Source organism: Sitophilus oryzae, unplaced genomic scaffold (assembly GCF_002938485.1).
Source record: "Sitophilus oryzae breed Bouriz unplaced genomic scaffold, Soryzae_2.0 scaffold_1442_pilon_pilon, whole genome shotgun sequence".
In the NCBI taxonomy this organism is placed as follows: Eukaryota; Metazoa; Arthropoda; class Insecta; order Coleoptera; family Curculionidae; genus Sitophilus; species Sitophilus oryzae.
In genome coordinates, this window is record NW_022146107.1 from 6,001,202 (window position 1) to 6,018,609 (window position 17,408).

Genomic DNA, 17,408 nt, shown 5'->3' on the forward strand with positions numbered 1-17,408 from the left:
GAAGTGACCGAAATCAATTGAATACGTCAATAAATCCTAATTTATGTCATATACTAACATACCAAATCTCGTGTTTTTAACTAAAAAAATAAAAAAGTTATAGGGGTGAGCCACTTTTGAAATGCACCCGGTATAATTATAAATGTCAACTAATTTTTACCTTTGATATGTTCTTCCGAGTCTTTCTTTAGTTCTTCAACGACGGTCTTTTCCGTTCCTACACTCTGCCTTTCTTTCTTAGGACATTCCCACACGAAAATGCTTCCTGACGCACATGCGCTAACTATATATTGACCATCAGCGCTGAAATATGCTGAGGTTATAACGGCAGCATGACCGATACCAATATGAGTTGTCAATCCTGAAGATATAAACCATAGAATTTATGTAAAAGTAGAAAAAAAAAATATCTACTTATTACTAGAGATGAGTAGAATGATACGAAGTAGTGTACCGGTGCTGGTACTGATGGATGTAGATCCTACTGAATATTGACCCCTATCCGCGAAATTGCATTGCTGACAGCCAACTGGCCACGTCGTCGGCAGATAACGAAAACATAACAATGCACAATGAATAATAACTGCTGAATTGTATTTACTGTTGATTTTTTAATTTTACTTTTGCGGAACCGTAACCGTATTCGAAATTATTTTGTCTTATTTGAAATTTTTGTCTAATGTTGTTACTTTACGCAGAAAAAAATTCGTGGGTGTCGAGCCTTCCCAAACACCCACGATTTTTTTTCTACGTACTAACTACTGGGAACTAACAATAATCATAGTTGTTACTTGATTGAGAAATTTAAATGTTATGATTATGCAGGGTTCGTCAAAGAAATCAGCAGACATGGACTACGTTCAAATTTAGTTTTACTTTTGTTTTTGTAAATGGCCATTTTATTTCTTAAAAATACTATCTGTTAAATGCCTATCATTTTACTGAAGCATGAAGCAATCCATATGCGGCAGTTTTGATGGAAGGCTGTAATTGTGTCTCGACTATATTTTATTAGTATAAAAAGTTCGTAATGCATTCCCTCATAGTCATAAAAAAAATTGAACCTTACGATACCTCTACCAAATAAATAAACCGCTAAGATCAGACAAAAGGCAAACATCAGATTTCCCTAAACGCGGATTGCTTTATGCAAAACAAAATTTAGTTAAATTATAATTAAAGGTTAGAATGATATAGATCCGGCAGAACTGACACCTGGATGTAGGTCCATGAAGCTTGATGTAAATCTGGAACCGACTCTTTTAAAATGCCGGATCTACCCATCTCTCCTTATTACCTTCTTGATACCTCCATAGTTTAATTATTTGGTCGTTGCCACCGGTTACGAAATATTCTCCACTGGGTGAAATGTCCAAGCTGTTGATTGTTCCAGTAGGAGAGCCTTCTAATTCTCTAACCAAGCACCCGTCAAGCACCTCCCAGTACGCTACTTTTCTGTCCGAACCTCCTGTCAATATTTGAACTCCAGTTGGATAGTACCTTTAATAAGTACCGATAATACAACTATACAACTGTACGGTGACCCATTTACGTGTATTTTATAGGATTTCTCGTTTATGAGTAGAGATTACTAACCAAAGATGCGGTTTTCAAGTCACTGTGCTACTTTTTATGAAACTCTAGATGCTAGACACAAATTTGTCCTAGCCCTCTTAGTTCCTCAAATATAAGGCAAATTTGAAAATTTTACATTTTTAGACTCCCTTCGTATCTCGGTTATCCTGCCATTACTCGCTGACGAGTATTTGACACGCATCAGAAGATGGTCACGCAAGGCGCTTACTTTCATGAGCTTTTCTGTGACTGAAAAGCCCGATACGTGATGTTATCTGTCTACCGCACTCCGGACATTCAAAAATATCATTGCTTTGTTGCCTCTTAACTTTTTGGTTATCGCTGTTATCCTATAACTTATCGAAAAGATGAAAATCGAGTTCCGTAAAGTTTTTCACGTAGAATCCAGTGGTGTAACTAGTCATTTTCGAAATACGATTCAAACGATTCGAATTTCAAACATGACTCTTTTCGATAAGTTAAGAGATGATCCGAGATGCTATATAATTCGCCCTATATTGCAGAAACCCAGGAGGCTCGAAATCTCTGTGTAGCATCTTTAGTTTCATAAAAAGTACAGAGTAACAGTGATATGAAAACGACGTCTTTGTATCTCTACTCATAAACGAGAAATCCCATAAACCACACGAAAATAGAACACCCTGTACACTGTCAATTCCGTATAATAGAAACAAAAAAAAATTACAATACAAAAAAAATTTGGGATAATATAAAATTCTGTACCTTTTTAATCATTTTTTTTTATAAATTATAATAATTGTTAGTTTCCTAGGTTAATACATAACTGAAATTTGTCTAACGAAAGGATGCCAGTGACAGTTGTATCCGTCAGTTTAATTTTCTGTCATTTCTTGGATGTCGCCTGTCGAAATATTCCCCGACTCATTGAACAAACTGGGCCCGTATTCTGTAACTTTGAAAACGCTAAGCGCTTTTAGACGCTCAGCGTATATGACGTTAATTTTCGCTGAGCGCGCACTTAATTAACGATTTCGGTATTCTCGTCTGACGCGCTTAGCGTCTTTACTGATTGCGCTGAGCGCTTTGAAAACGATTGCCTTAAAGGATCGTTTTGCTTGTCGAACTGTGAGTGAAAATCGAAAAAATTGTGATTTTGTGCGTTATCTTGCTCTTTAGTGAAAATTACTACTTCTTCTATAAATTCCTCAATAAGTAATTGATAATTTACGACTTGGCAGCTATAAATATTGTTCAAAACATCGAAAATGCTGAGAAGCGACTTCAACACTTTCCTCGTATAATAAGAATAATGACATATCCATAGAAAAATAGCTTGAGATAACTCAACAATAGGTTATGAAATTCACGTAACATTGACATTTTTCATTGTTACATCAGTCAGTTATCAACATTTGAGTGTTAGCTTGCGATGTTGCCAATATGTGCTCAACGAGTATCCAGAACGTACCAAAATCGACTGCCTTGCGTTTCGCTGATCGAATACTTGCGCTCACCACTTTGAAAGCGTAACGTTTTTATGTCAAAGTTACAGAATACGGGCCCTGTTATTTGCTAACTAGCACAGTTTAACATGTTACAATAATTTAAAATGAACTGATTTCTATTTAAATTTAACTTGTACTAAAAATCAGAATTATAACTGTCTAGTGTTAATTTTACTGAACTATGTTACATTGACATCCAAAATCATTCTAGATTTGAATGGCGACAAACTAATAATTATGGCATCTATCATAAATAATACGTTATGTATATGAACTTTAACTTGTTTTTAATCTGTATTTGCTAAATTATTTTGTCTATTTTCCCAGTAATTGTTTAAAATTATACGTGACTTAATGCATAAGATTTTAAATAAACGGATATTGCCAGTTTATTTATCAATGATAAGATATCTAATATTGTTGTTTCTAGGTATTTATAACTCACGTATGAACTAGGTACTAAATAATATTATACCGTGCGATCGAAAAAAAACGGCGTCAAAGACGGCTAGGGAATGACGAACAATCTATGATCATTTTTGCGAGCTCAAGCTCCAAACGCCATTTACTGGCCCGTACTTTTCTTTATTTTTTAATGGCGCATACTGCCGGTTGGTCTTAGAAGGTAGTAATTTATTTTTATATTGACTAAAAATAATTTTTAAATGGCGTAGTTAAAAATTCGAGAAACAATGTTTTTTGGAAATAGATTTGTGCCTGTTTGTTACCTTTCTGTAATTAGTGTTAATTTTTAAAAAGTTTTATAAAAATGTTTAGTAAATAACGTGTAGGGCTTGACCTAGCCAAAATTATAATTGACTGTCATTCCCTAGCCGTCGTTGACGCCGTTTTAATTCTGTACTATATTATATACGGTAATACTGTACTACATTATAGTACAGTATTATATATTATTTTTATCTCTGTAGTTCTCCTCACGTAAATTTTCCCAATAAGGCAAAACACGATCCATCAAAGCACTCAAGAATCAACAGAACCGGACCGAACGAAATAAAAAAATAATGAACAAGAACATATAATTATTTAATAATTTGACCAATATTATTAAAACTGATCTTTTATATCCCGCTAAAATATATTTACTAAAAGGTAGTAACAAAGCAAAAGTTATACAGGGTTGTTCACCACGTACGACACGGAGTATTGTAGCTAAACAATTATATTTTTACAAATTTAAGTTTTGGGTTCGTTGAAAGACTATTAGAGCTACAATTTAAAAATATTTTTACAAGATACAGAGTGTCCCAAATAAGTAAAAAACATTATAGTTGTATTTTTTTAAATGGAACACCCTGTATATTATTACATTTTTAGATTCTACGAATAAAATAAAGGTGAATTTGATTAAGGTTTATCACACTTAAACCTTACCTTTTTTGAAATACTTTCAGTTTTATAAAATTGCAGTAAAAATTTTAAGGCTTCATTTCTCCAAGGGTATCAAAGTTTTTAATACTAAATATTTACTGAAGATTTATTGATCAAATATTGTGTTGCAATAATAAAAATTTTACTACCTTATACAGAGTGTCCAAAAATGTATAAATAATAATGTATATGTAATAATTACTTGCTTTAAACGGCAATAACTTGTTTAATTTAAATGGAACACCCTATATATTTTACGTGAATCAGATGCACAATATAATTGTCTATTAAATTGTATTATGCCATTTTTTACCCATCTCTTTAAGTTTTCGTATAAAATGCATTTTCTAATAATTTAGACCTCATTTATCACTATACCTATGGAATATTGACATTTTAGATTATTTTTAAAGATGTAACCAATTTTCAAAGAGTACAGGTACTAATATTGTCGATATAGTTCGCTTATTTCATTAAAAAATAAAAAAAAACTGTTTAAATATTTTTTGTTAAAGAGGACCAATTAGTATGATCCCAGTATTCAAACTACATTAATTGGCTGTTTACGTTGATTAATAATAATTGCTCCAAATACTAAAAAACTGAATTTTGTGTGTGGTAAAAAGTAACACCTTATAAGTTTTATTTAATTTTTTGACGAATGCTTATTTATAAAAACAAAGACGTTCATTTTCATAACTTATTATTATATTGATGATTTCTAAGCCAAATCCACATTTATTTAAAATACTTTATTAATTAAAACAATTTAACTAATTTTTGGTCGGAAATAATGGTGGTATATTTAATTGGTATACTCTTTTATAAAGATTTAAATAGTTCTTTTTGTATACCAATGGGCTTGCAATATTTACTACCTGTACATTTTGTACAACATATATGTACAAAAAAATCTGAAATGTCAATATTCCATGGCTATAGTGATAAATGAGGTCTAAATTATAAGAAAATGTCTAATAGATAAAAAATTGTATAATAAAATTTGATAGACAATTAAATTGTGCATATGATCCACGTAAAATATACACGGTGTTCCATTTAAATTAAACAAGTTATTGCCGTTTAAAGCTAGTAATTATTTAATATAAATTTTTGGACACTCTGTATAAGGTAGTAAAATTTTTATTATTGCAACACAATATCTGATCAATAAGTAATCTTTAGTAAATATTTAGTATTAAAAACTTTGATACCCTTGGAGAAATGAAGCCTTAAAATTTTTACTGCAATTTCATAAAATTGAAAATATTTCAAAACCGGTAAGGTTTAAGTGTGATAAACCTTAATCAAATTTACCTTTATTTTAATCGTAGAATCTAAAAATAGAATAATATACAGGGTGTTCCATTTAAAAAAATACAACTATAATATTTTTTACTTATTTGGGACACTCTGTATCTTGTAAAAATATGTTTAAATTGTAGCTCTAATAGTCCTTAAACAAACTCAAAACTTACAATTTGTAAAAATCTAATCGTTTAGCTACAATACTTCGTGTCGTATGTGGTGAACAACCCTGTATAAAATATAGATTAAAATTAACATATATTTTGAACATCAGATATACTTAATACAGATCATAAATCATCACCTCGTCATATTGAAAAAAACGTCAAAAAGTAATGATAATTGAACAAATTGCAAATTGATGGTGGCAAGTTCATTTCGCTCTAAAAAATTAACCCAGGCATGTGTTGACATGATTCAAAAAATAAAATGGTCAAGAGCTATAGTTCTTACCGTAAAATAATATTTTAGGCAAATTTATTCACTAACTTATTGCACAGCGTGTTTTAAAGTTAGGATAAAAAACAACCCCTCGATAAACCAAATACTAAAGTTTATAAAAAATGAGTTTACGAATTAAAGTTGATATATTTATATACAGTGTGCTAAAAAATAATGAAAATAGGGCAAAAAATAAAAAATATGACGCTTTAAATTTGACGAAAAATTTCGACGTTGCGTTTTTTTGTATAAAGTAATTTTATGAATTAAGTAAACTTAGTAACTTAGTAAAGTAGAGATAGTTACTATGTATGTATTACTTTATGAATTAAGTAAACTTAGTAACTTAGTAAAGTAGAAATAGTTACTATGACAGCTAGAAGTTGAGTAAGCTGTAACAATATTACGAGTAATGGGTTGTAGTAGTATTGGAAACCCAGGGGGAAGAATGGAATTTCCTCCTCCCCGTTCCTCAAAATAAATTGACAAATAATTTCAGAGAAATCTAATGAAAAATACACACCTAACACACATAAATAATGTGTTTGCGAACAAAATTTGCCGTCGACATTGTCTTTCTAAGTCCCAGATTATGCACGTTCCATCCGTACTGGCACTGGCCGCTTCAGTGTTGAATTTATTGATGTGAATCGCCGAGACAGGTCCCTTATGTTCCTAGAATGAAATTAAAAAGGTTCTAGTACTAAATAATTACCTACAAGAATTTATTTTACTCTCAAATTACTAGGTATTTTTTAATACGAATACATATTTAAAGTATACCCTACTTGCAAGCGAAACCTTGGGTCGGTGTCTACATATTTAAGAGTGAAGCGCTATGACAATTTTGTAAGTGGGAGAGAGAAAAATGCAAAATATTTATTACATAACCACTTAAGCTTCATTCAGAACCTCGCAATTAGTGGAATAAATTAGTGGTTTCAATTACACTTTATACTTTTTAGTTTACTATCATTCACAATGCCTAAAAACACAATTAAAATTAATAAAATATCCTAGCAACAGCTTGCGGTAGTTGTATCCATAGAGAAAACCAAATATTTAACTTACAAAACAATAAACTTTTGATTTATAACCACAATTTGTCTTGACGGGCGATAATCAAAGGTCAAAATGACATTCCCTGCAAATTTTTAAGTATAATTAGTGGAAAAGTCAACGGTTTGTTAACTTTTTCCACTAATTGAAAACGACTACCATTAATTTAGACGTTCTGAATGCTTACATTGAAATTAAAGTGAAAATACTTGTGAAAATACTTGCTCTTCTTTCCTTATTCATTACATCTTATTTTCTAGATCACTACAATACACCAAAACACTTTTACTTTTGCACTGGACGCGCGTTTCTCTAACCATGTTAACATCATCAGCAGATGAGTAAAACGCAGACGATTAAAACGTTTTAATCATCTGCTGATGATGCTAACATGGTTAGTGAAACGCGCGTCCTGTGCAAAAGTAAAAGTGTTTTGGTGTATTGTGGTGATTTAGTGTTTTATTTTGCTGTTGTAACACCAAAAGTTCCAACCCCCAACTGTAATAACATCTTAATTTATCGAGCATACTCTTCGTATACAGGAAAATCAGTACCTAAGGCCAAAAATGCAGACGCGGTGTAAAAACATAAAATTTTTAAGGAAATTTTTAAAATTTTTGGACTCTCAGTTATTTTGCGCAGATTGGTTTGTGCAAGCCAAATCGGCTGTCCCAAGGAAAAACACAGTATATGATAATTTATGTATACCGGGTGCGTCTCAAAAGTGGCTCGACCAAAAAAATACAAGATTTGGTATGTTAGTATGTGACATAAATTAGGATTAATTGGCGCATTCAATTGTTTTTGGTCACTTCCTGTTTCACCGGAAATGATGACAACTTTTGATTTTTAAATGGCACTCTCGGTATATTTTTACTTTATTCGATAGAAAATGACACTCTGAATAGAATAACATATCATATATTAACTTTTGACATTTTAGAATATGGTTTATTTAAAATTGCAACATGCGATTCATAACGACAATTTGACTCGAAATACCAAGTGTGTGGTACTAAATTATTCGTAAAAAAATGCTTTTTCCAAATATGCTAATGAACCACTCTCGTTCCATTTGAAAAAAATGAGATATGATTAAAAATACGATTTGGGCATTTTTTAACTGGCTAGGACAATACACGAATAACATTAGACGACCAAATCTATTTTCCAAGGCTCCTTGATTAAAAATTAATGTTTTTAACACAACCATGGCACTCTAGATTGAAATTTATAATCCAATTTTGTTTTAAGCGAAAATGTCAAAAGTTGACATATGATAACTAGATATGATAGCAATTCTATTCAGAATGTCATTTTCTATCGAATAAAGTAAAAAAATTCCGAGGCTGCCATTTAAAAATCAGAAGTTGTAGTCATTTCCGGTGAAACAGGAAGTTACTAAAAATAATTGAATACGTCAATCCAGGGACGCGCCAAGTATTTTCGGCGCCGTCGTGCCAAATAAGCAAATAAGGGTAGGCGCCTTTCTCCAATATTATAATATTAAGCCAAAATTTCCAATGACCAGCGGCGCGGCGCTCGACATTGGTGGATAATATATTTTCACCACTAGAGTTCATAGATAAAAGTATTACTTAAATTTTATGTTAATTTGTTGATAAGTTCCAAAAAATGGTTGTATTATTTTTTAAAGTCAGTGACCGCAGGCGCCTTTAGGGCTTTGGCCGCACGACCTTGCCCATATGGACGGCGCGTCCTTGCGTCAATCAATCATAATTTATGTCATATACTAACATACCAATCTGTTTTTTTATCTGAAAAAATAAAAAAAATATAGGGGGTGAGCCACTTTTGAGACGCACCCGGTATACATAAATTATCATATACTGTCTTTTTCCTTGGGCAGCCAGTATACTATTCAGTGTGTGTTGTATACTATTCACCCGTGTGTGCACGGTCTAAGTCAACTGGTTTGTGACCATATGTTTGACATTTAATTTAACATTTAATTCGTCATAAGGTTTCTGTAGCAAATTAATATGAGAGTGTACAGGGTGAGTCAACGATAGAGTAAAGTCCATTATCTCAGTTATTTCGAGGTTTACAAAAAAATGTTTAATATAAAAGTTATAGGGAAGGTTAAGATACACATTTTAAAATTATTACAGAGTATACAGGGTGCATAAAAAAGTGTGGCGGATATAACATATGTTTTTTTAAATGCAACACCCTATTTTTTATTTTATTTTTAGATTCTGCGTAAAATTCTTTTATATTATATACATACTATATATACATATACATATACTATATCTTTCGTTATATACTTAATGTTAAATTGCAGTGTGGTAAAAAATGGTCAGTGATACCATTGTTTCTGAAGTTAGAATACCAAAATTTGGTATGAGAGTTTTATAGAGATGAAAAAAAAGATATATGTAAAGATATTTTAGTTAAATGCCTACTGGGTGTTCAAAATATATTTATGATTTTCAACTACTTAAAATTAAAAAATCTCAAATTTTTTAAATGGTACACCCTATATATTTTAATTTTTTTCTGATAGATTTTGCAAAGCTCTTCAACTTGTATTAAGTATGTCATATACCTATTTTTAATAGTTTGCGATTTATTCCAATGTTTAATATATTTAATACAATTACGCTATAACATCATAGTTGCCATGACAAAACATAATAATTATCAAAATTTCATGTCTGTTAAGCAAGTTAAGAAAAAAACATGAATTTTAGTTTAATTTGCTGTAATAAGTATAAGTGGTAGCGGTAGAGATAATAGATACAGATGTTTCTAAAAATGAATTAGTCAATGTATCTGATATACACGAACAAGCCAAGATAAACATATTTTTTGGTTCAGTACTACATATTATATAGTACTTTGCTAAGTACTATAAGAATAGATGAATGTCCACCACTGTATATAAAAAAGTTATGGAATTTTATGCAGAACCTAAAAATAAAATAAAAAATAGGGTGTTGCATTTAAAAAAAACATACGTTATGTCCGTCACGCTTTTTTGAAGCACCCTGTATATTCTATAAAAAATTTAAAATGTGTATCTTAACCTTACCACGAACTTTTATATTAAGCATTTTTTTGTAAACCGCGAAACAAATGAGATAATGGACTTTACTCTATCTTTGACTCAGCCTGTACACACTTACCAGTAACACTTTGGCAATATTTTTTTGTCCCTTTGATTTTTCTTCAAATTATACATATGGTAGCAGATGATTATAGTAATTTGACATCATATTTTTTGTTTCGCAATTTTTTCCCTATTATAATAAATACAGAAATGTATGTAAGATTTTTTCATTGAAAGAAAATTATATTTACTTTTGATAGGTATGCATATAAAAAAAACTTGTACTGACTAGTGTCGTCGGGCACGTGTTAGGCGTCAGAGTTACGCGAGAGATGCGCCACGCGTCAGAGTTGACAATACAATGCCTAACAACCATCTAACAACTAACAAATAATAATCTTAAACCCCCACTCGGTGGCCGTATCGATCCTTCTCCTGAGTCAGCGGCGCGCCTCAGCCAGCACGGCCATCCTGTAGAACTTTCGTCCTCGAAAGCTAGTTTTCTGTAACGACAAGCAAAAGAGAATAATAATAATTTAGGCCAACCGAGAGACCAACAATTATTGACAAAGTATGCGTGAGTTTAACCTTTAAGATTATGCTCAAGATGACGATCAAAATTGTGCCTAAGATGGCGATCACTGTTTTGCCTGAGATGGCGACCAAAATTGTGCCTCAGATGGCGATCACTGTTTTGCCTGAGATGGCGACCAAAATTGTGCCTCAGATGACGATCACTGTTTTGCCTGAGATGGCGACCAAAATTGTGCCGAAGATGACGATCACTGTTTTGCCTGAGACGGCGACCAAAATTGTGATATAGCAAAACCAATGGGTTATTTGAGGGTCTCGTTCCTATTTATTAATTATTTTTATTTTTAATTAATTTACCTTTTGGATCATTATATCCTCTAAACAGACAATTCCTTTTCAAGAAACTTTCACCCAAAACAGACCAGCCATTCATATGGTCTACTGGAGCCTTCAGTATCGGTCCTAAAGTGTCGTTTTTCTATGGTAATGTCGTTTTTCTATTTCAAAAGTACTGTGGACAACAGTACTGTGGACGTGTACTGTGTTATCCGGTGTTTTGTACTACTGAGACTTCGATGTAGAGCTTTCTTCTAAAGATACCACTCACAACATGATTTTTTTGCGATTGGGATTTATAACTGAGTATCTGAACTTGGAACAGATAAAACTTCACAAAACACCAACACTAAATGTTCTCAACCACTTCTGATGTCGTCGGGCACGTGTTAAGGTTGTCGCCCACTAGACCGCGGCGCGACGCGGCGCGGCGCCATGTGGAAATTTCTTTTGTCTGCTTGCCATGTATTTAAATGGACCAACGCACATTAGAGCGCGCAGCGCAAAAGCGCGCCGCGGGATTTCCGTCAAGAAGTCGGAAGACTTCTCTAGCAACTTTTTTCCGTCTCCCGCGTTTCGGCGCGTTGCAGTGTGCGTACTCAAAAGGGAAATAATTTTGCATTCGAGTTTTTTCAGTTGGCTTTTTGACTAGGAACTAGTGATATGTATCAATGGCAGAATTGTATTTTTAAAGGTAAATTAGGCAAATCGATTTTCATAAAGGAATATGATATTTTTTTTAGTCTTCCCTCACTAGAGACAGATGGACGAAATGCCTTTCTATCAAAGATTTAATATAATTGAGGGGTGTAGAGGCAAAACTGGCAATCTCCACTTTTTAACAAAAGTGACAATCTCCAATTTTTAAATTCTAATTACCTAAATATATAAAAAAGATCAGGGTTTTTTTGACCACATAACTAATATACACATCAGAATAAATAAGAATTATCAAAAATATTAGTAATTTGTCTCTTCTGAAAAAATATGATGAGTAGATATACCCGGTGTTTTTTCTTCTAAAACCCTCAATTGAGGAGTGCGTAAAATGTTTCCTTTATATTTTGTAATACTGAAAAAAATGATTTTGTCTTTTATTAAATCTGGAAAAAGATGGTAAAAGTCTCCAAACTTCTTTCTTTTTTTGTTAATCGTATGAGTCCAAACTTTTCCTCACCCCCTCTTCCTCTTCCTCTGTTAGAAGAGCACAAAAAATACGCTTTCGTCACTACAGTAAGTAAAAAACACTTCGACTATAACTAAATAGCGTTGCCGCGTTTCAAAAGCGCGCTATAGTGGGCGCAGTCCCTTCGCAGCCGGAAAAAATTCTCTTCCCAGCGCCGCGCCGCGCAGCTGTCTAGTGGGCGACAACCTTTAGGCGCCAGAGTTACGCGAGAGATGCGCCACGCGTCAGAGTTGACAATACAATGCCTAACAACTAACAAATAATAATCTTAAACCCCCACTCGGTGGCCGTATCGATTCTTCTCCTGAGTCAGCAGCGCGCCTCAGCCAGCACTAGTACTGATAACTAGTACTGACAAATCGAAAGTGTATATTATATGTTACAACCTAGCCTAACCTAACCTAAACGAATACACTTTAATTTATAGATTTTTTGAAGCATCTGTACATTACCTTCAACGTGCAAATTAATTCTTGTTTATAGGGTGAAACGTCCCAGAGTCGAACTTGACCTTCGCAACCTCCGCTGATCAGTGTCCTACCATGTGACGTAGTCGTAAGTGCAGATACGCCCTTGTTATGGGCGTTTAAAATGGCATATATCAGTCGACCTGTCAGAGGAGTGAATGACCTATAAATAACAAGAAAAAAAGTATAAAACCACAAGTAATAAACTTACATAAATGTCTTAATAAGTGTACCAAGATTTAACATTCTAATTTTTTTGAGTTTCTAGATTTTGAACTAATTAATATAAAAAAAATACAAAAATTGATATTAAAAATTACTATTAATCTGTCCAACGAGGGAAGAAAGATTTCGACAGGCGGCATTCAAAAAATGACAGAAATCGGATATCTTATATCTTATCATATTGAAAAGGCGAAAACTGAGTCCCATAGAGTTTTTCACGTAGAATTCAGTGGCGTAACTATATAAATATGACCCAAACTTATGTTTTTTAAATGCGATTCTCCGTATATTATTTTTTTTTATTTGCCTTGTTGTGAGCTTTCTAAAAATATAATATACTCGATTTATAACTATTTTTATACACAAGGTAAAAACTAGTTATTTAATTTTTTAGCATAGGTGGCCGATTTAAATTAGGTAGGCAATTAAAATAATCAAATAATTTATTAGATGTCAAATTTTGGTTATTGGTTATTCCACGCTAGTTTCTGTGTACAGACGTGCACAGATTCCACGCTATAGGAATTTTAAAACATTTTCCGATGCACGTCATCAATCATCGAAATTGACACTAAAGCCTATAAACCTGAGTAAATGAAATTTTAGCAAAAATGTTTAAATTTATTTACTTATTTAAGATACCAAGTAGCTCTTCATTATAATTTATAGAGCAAATGATTGTAACAGATATTTTATTTAAATTAAAGCTGCAAAAATTAGTTTAAACCGATTTTTATTATCGCCTTGTTTGTCACATTGCGCCATGTTCAGCAATGTTGTCGTGTATTATTTAACAATTATCCTAGTGTTGGTCATTATTTTGTATAATATCGTGTTGTTGAATTTTTGGAAGTAATTCTCGTTTTTTGCAGTTTTCCATAGTTATTTTTTATTAAATTGTAATTCTAAGCATAAACAGTTCTTTTAAGAACTAAATTTTCGAGATTTTTTACTGCATTTTCTGAAATTGTGGATTGAAAATATGCCGAAGCCTTTAAACAGTCGAAGTAAAGCGCTTTTAGCTTCCCTGATAAAATATTTTGAGCGCGAACATGACAATAAAGGTCCTTTATTACACTTGAATGCAGTCAGAGAATTAAGATTGATTGGTAAGCACATTATACCACTTTCAAGTTATTTCTACTTATTTCAATTTGTAGCGAGTAACTGCTGCCTTAAAAAAATTATATAAAAATTATATACTAAATATATTTTGTCACTTTTAAATTAAGATTCATCTCATAAATCCATCACAATCTGGCAGCGCTGTCGCCATTGCTTGTCACTCAAAGTTGATGACGTGCATTCGGAAAATGTTTTAAAATTTCTATAGTATAGTTTTATTACACAAGTGCATTAAAAATATCAATAACTCTGATTAACAGCGTCTTATCTAAAAGCCGCACAAGTTTATTTTGAGTGCAGTTTATCAAGAGGAAAGCAAAAATGTCTGGTTAAATTAAAAAATAATAATAATAATACTCTTTTAAACTAGGTTGATTTATGTTAAAAACTTAAATAATGCATTTTAATGAAAATAAGTATAAAGTATATTATATTTTTAGACAGCTCCATAAGGAAAAAAAAATAAAAGAATAATATACAGAGTGTCCGATTTAAAAAAAAAAAGTTTGATTTATACTTCGAAAATGACATCTCCCAGCAAAAAAAACTAGTTACGCCACTGGATTCAACGTAACTCAGTTTTCACCTTTTTGTTAAGTTATAAGATAAGAGATACAAAGGGGGTCAAAAAATGCAACATTTTCGAATTCACCTCGTATTTCATAAAATAAGAAGCCTATGACAAATTTGTGCATAGAATTTTTAGTTTCATTAACAAGTAGCATAATGATGTGAAAACCACATCTTTGTATCTCTACTCATAAACGAGAAACCCCATAAAACACAAGAAACTGGGACACCCCCTACATAACATTACGATATTTTGTCATACCTGATAATACCATCATTCCACGCTGTCAAAATTGATTTGCCATCGTGAGCAAACACCACGCTGGAGCAGGTGAAATTCGTTACGCAAATGCGTAGCAGTTCTTGCATGGTGCTCATCGACCATACCCTAACGTTGTCATGACTGGCCGTTGCAAAAACTTCAGAGAAATTGCTGAAATTGACACTTTTTTCATTTCGACCACTGCATCAAAGTTATACTCACTGAGGAAAGGCGATATCGTAAATGGCCGAAGTATGACAGGTTACTATCAGTTCAGCACGGAACGTATCGAAATTAACTTGGTAAATTTCTGAAGCTGCTGTTCCAATGAGAACTGAATTTTTACCTAAGAGCTGAAGAAAAATAAGTAATTTTATTCCATAAATTATATAATTTTTCGTATTAAAAAACTATCGCAAAACTTAAGTTAAAACTATTTAAGTTTTTTATACACGAATGTTTTTATTACTAAATAATATATTTAGGCTAGTCGGTACGTCGTTTTAAATAGGCCTAGGTGGAAATAATTAGGGGCACACTTATTCTCTTTGTTTTGCTTTGTTGAATACTCTACTAAATTTGCACGGTCTATCGATCCCGGATTTGGCTGCCATATTGGAAAATCCTGTCAAATTATGACATTTCTATGTTCTTTTTTTTAAATAACTCGGTCTGGGTGCACTGTACAGAAAATTTGCAAGAGACCAAAAAGAAAACTATTTAAATTCTCTATTTTATTCGGTCCTATTCACCGATTTCGTGTATGAACAGGTTAACGAGATACAGGCGCTTAAATACAAAGCATATATTTTCTAGTAGTTCATTTAATATGAGAAACTGATTCTATGTAAATTTGAATAATTTGCCAGTACAAATTTGTGTTTTTCTTGTGCTCGTTTCCACACCACCTGACGGTAGACTGTAATAAAAAAAGTGCGCCGAGTGCACTCGGTGCACTTTTTTTTAAGTGGTTTCCCCTATAGGCCTAATCCACTTTCTTGCCGTTGCAAATGTTCTATTTTTATATCCATATGACATGATATGCTTTATAACTATGTATTTTCACCGTCTTCTTTTTTTTTGACGTAGAAGGTTGATCAATTGACTCATCAATATATTCTTCATCAAACTGTTCATCTGGTTCTTGTTCAATGTCTATGTCTTCGTCTATATTTCCGTTGGTCATTAATTCTTCTAATCGAGAACATTGATTTACTGGTTATACTTACTGCACTATGCGAGTTATATATCAACTTTTTAAAGCAAGGAAAGGGAAAAGCTGGAAATACCCTCTATTCACCCTCTGCATCAATATTGGACACGGCTGTGAAAGAAAACATTTTGTTTTTACATGCATTTAGTGGGTGCGACACCACTTCAGCAATATATAGGCAGGGTAAAATGAAGTTCCTTAAGGTTCTAAGAAATCAGACAAGTTTGAAAACTGCCATTTACTGTTTTGCCAACGTTGGAATTCAATTTCTTCTTGCCCGTTATGGGTCACAGAGCGACGACACATCACTAGACATCTATAGACATCGTTTTTTTGCGCAATCTATAACAAAGAGTTTATTTAATCTTGCATCCCTTCCTCCAACCGAAGATGCGGCTTGCATGCACTCATTTCGTACATACCTACAAGTCCAAAAATGGTACGGTAACGAAAAAATACCCACTGACTGGGACTGGAAGCAGTCATCCAATGGACTTATACCCATTCCTATGCTGCAAGGCGCCGCTCCCCAAGAGTTATTGAAGATGATTTCTTGTAAATGCATAAAAGGTTGCAACGCAGCCTGCAGCTGCAGAAAATCAGGATTACACTGTTCGGTAGTGTGCGGTTCGTGCCAGTGAAGAGTCATTTTTAATAAAATTCAAAAATTCTTATATGCGATTTATTAAAATTAAATGAGATTTGTAGTTCCGTTCTAATGAGCTTAACTGAACATCTCTATTCCTAGCGTTTGTCTATTTCAACATCATACGTGAAAATATATAAATAACAACCTTAAACAATGAAGGCATATAATTTACTCTAGTTTTAAAAATACTTTATTTTTTATCTATAATTTTTATATCCTTTTTGGCAAATTTCCTTTACGCAAGTTTTATTATATTTCTTTTAATTCTAAAATTTCTAAGATTTTAATTAATTCGTGGAAAAGAACTGTTTTTAAATTCAAGAAATTAATAAACATGTATTTTTAATAATAAATTTTACAATTTTATTGTTTAATAAAAACGTGGCTATTAAACAAATAAAAATCAGGACATTAGGGCTTTGCGTGGGGACGCGGGATTTTTGGATCAAAATCGGGACTGTCCCGACAAAATCGGGATGGGTGGCAACCCTGGATTCAGATGGTAG

At 32.6% G+C, this 17,408-nt stretch overlaps 1 protein-coding gene across 1 annotated transcript in view; it reads right to left on the reverse strand.

The window, feature by feature from the left end:
- LOC115877132 (cilia- and flagella-associated protein 52) overlaps positions 1-17,408 on the reverse strand; it is a 32,035-nt gene that overhangs the window by 2,471 nt on the left and 12,156 nt on the right. The window contains exons 7-12 of the mRNA XM_030893259.1: positions 15,263-15,393; positions 15,041-15,211; positions 12,844-13,021; positions 6,724-6,875; positions 1,298-1,500; positions 161-361 (exon numbers count right to left, since the gene is read on the reverse strand). Coding sequence (XP_030749119.1) covers positions 161-361; positions 1,298-1,500; positions 6,724-6,875; positions 12,844-13,021; positions 15,041-15,211; positions 15,263-15,393 — 1,036 coding nt within the window. The remainder of the gene's footprint in view (positions 1-160; positions 362-1,297; positions 1,501-6,723; positions 6,876-12,843; positions 13,022-15,040; positions 15,212-15,262; positions 15,394-17,408) is intronic.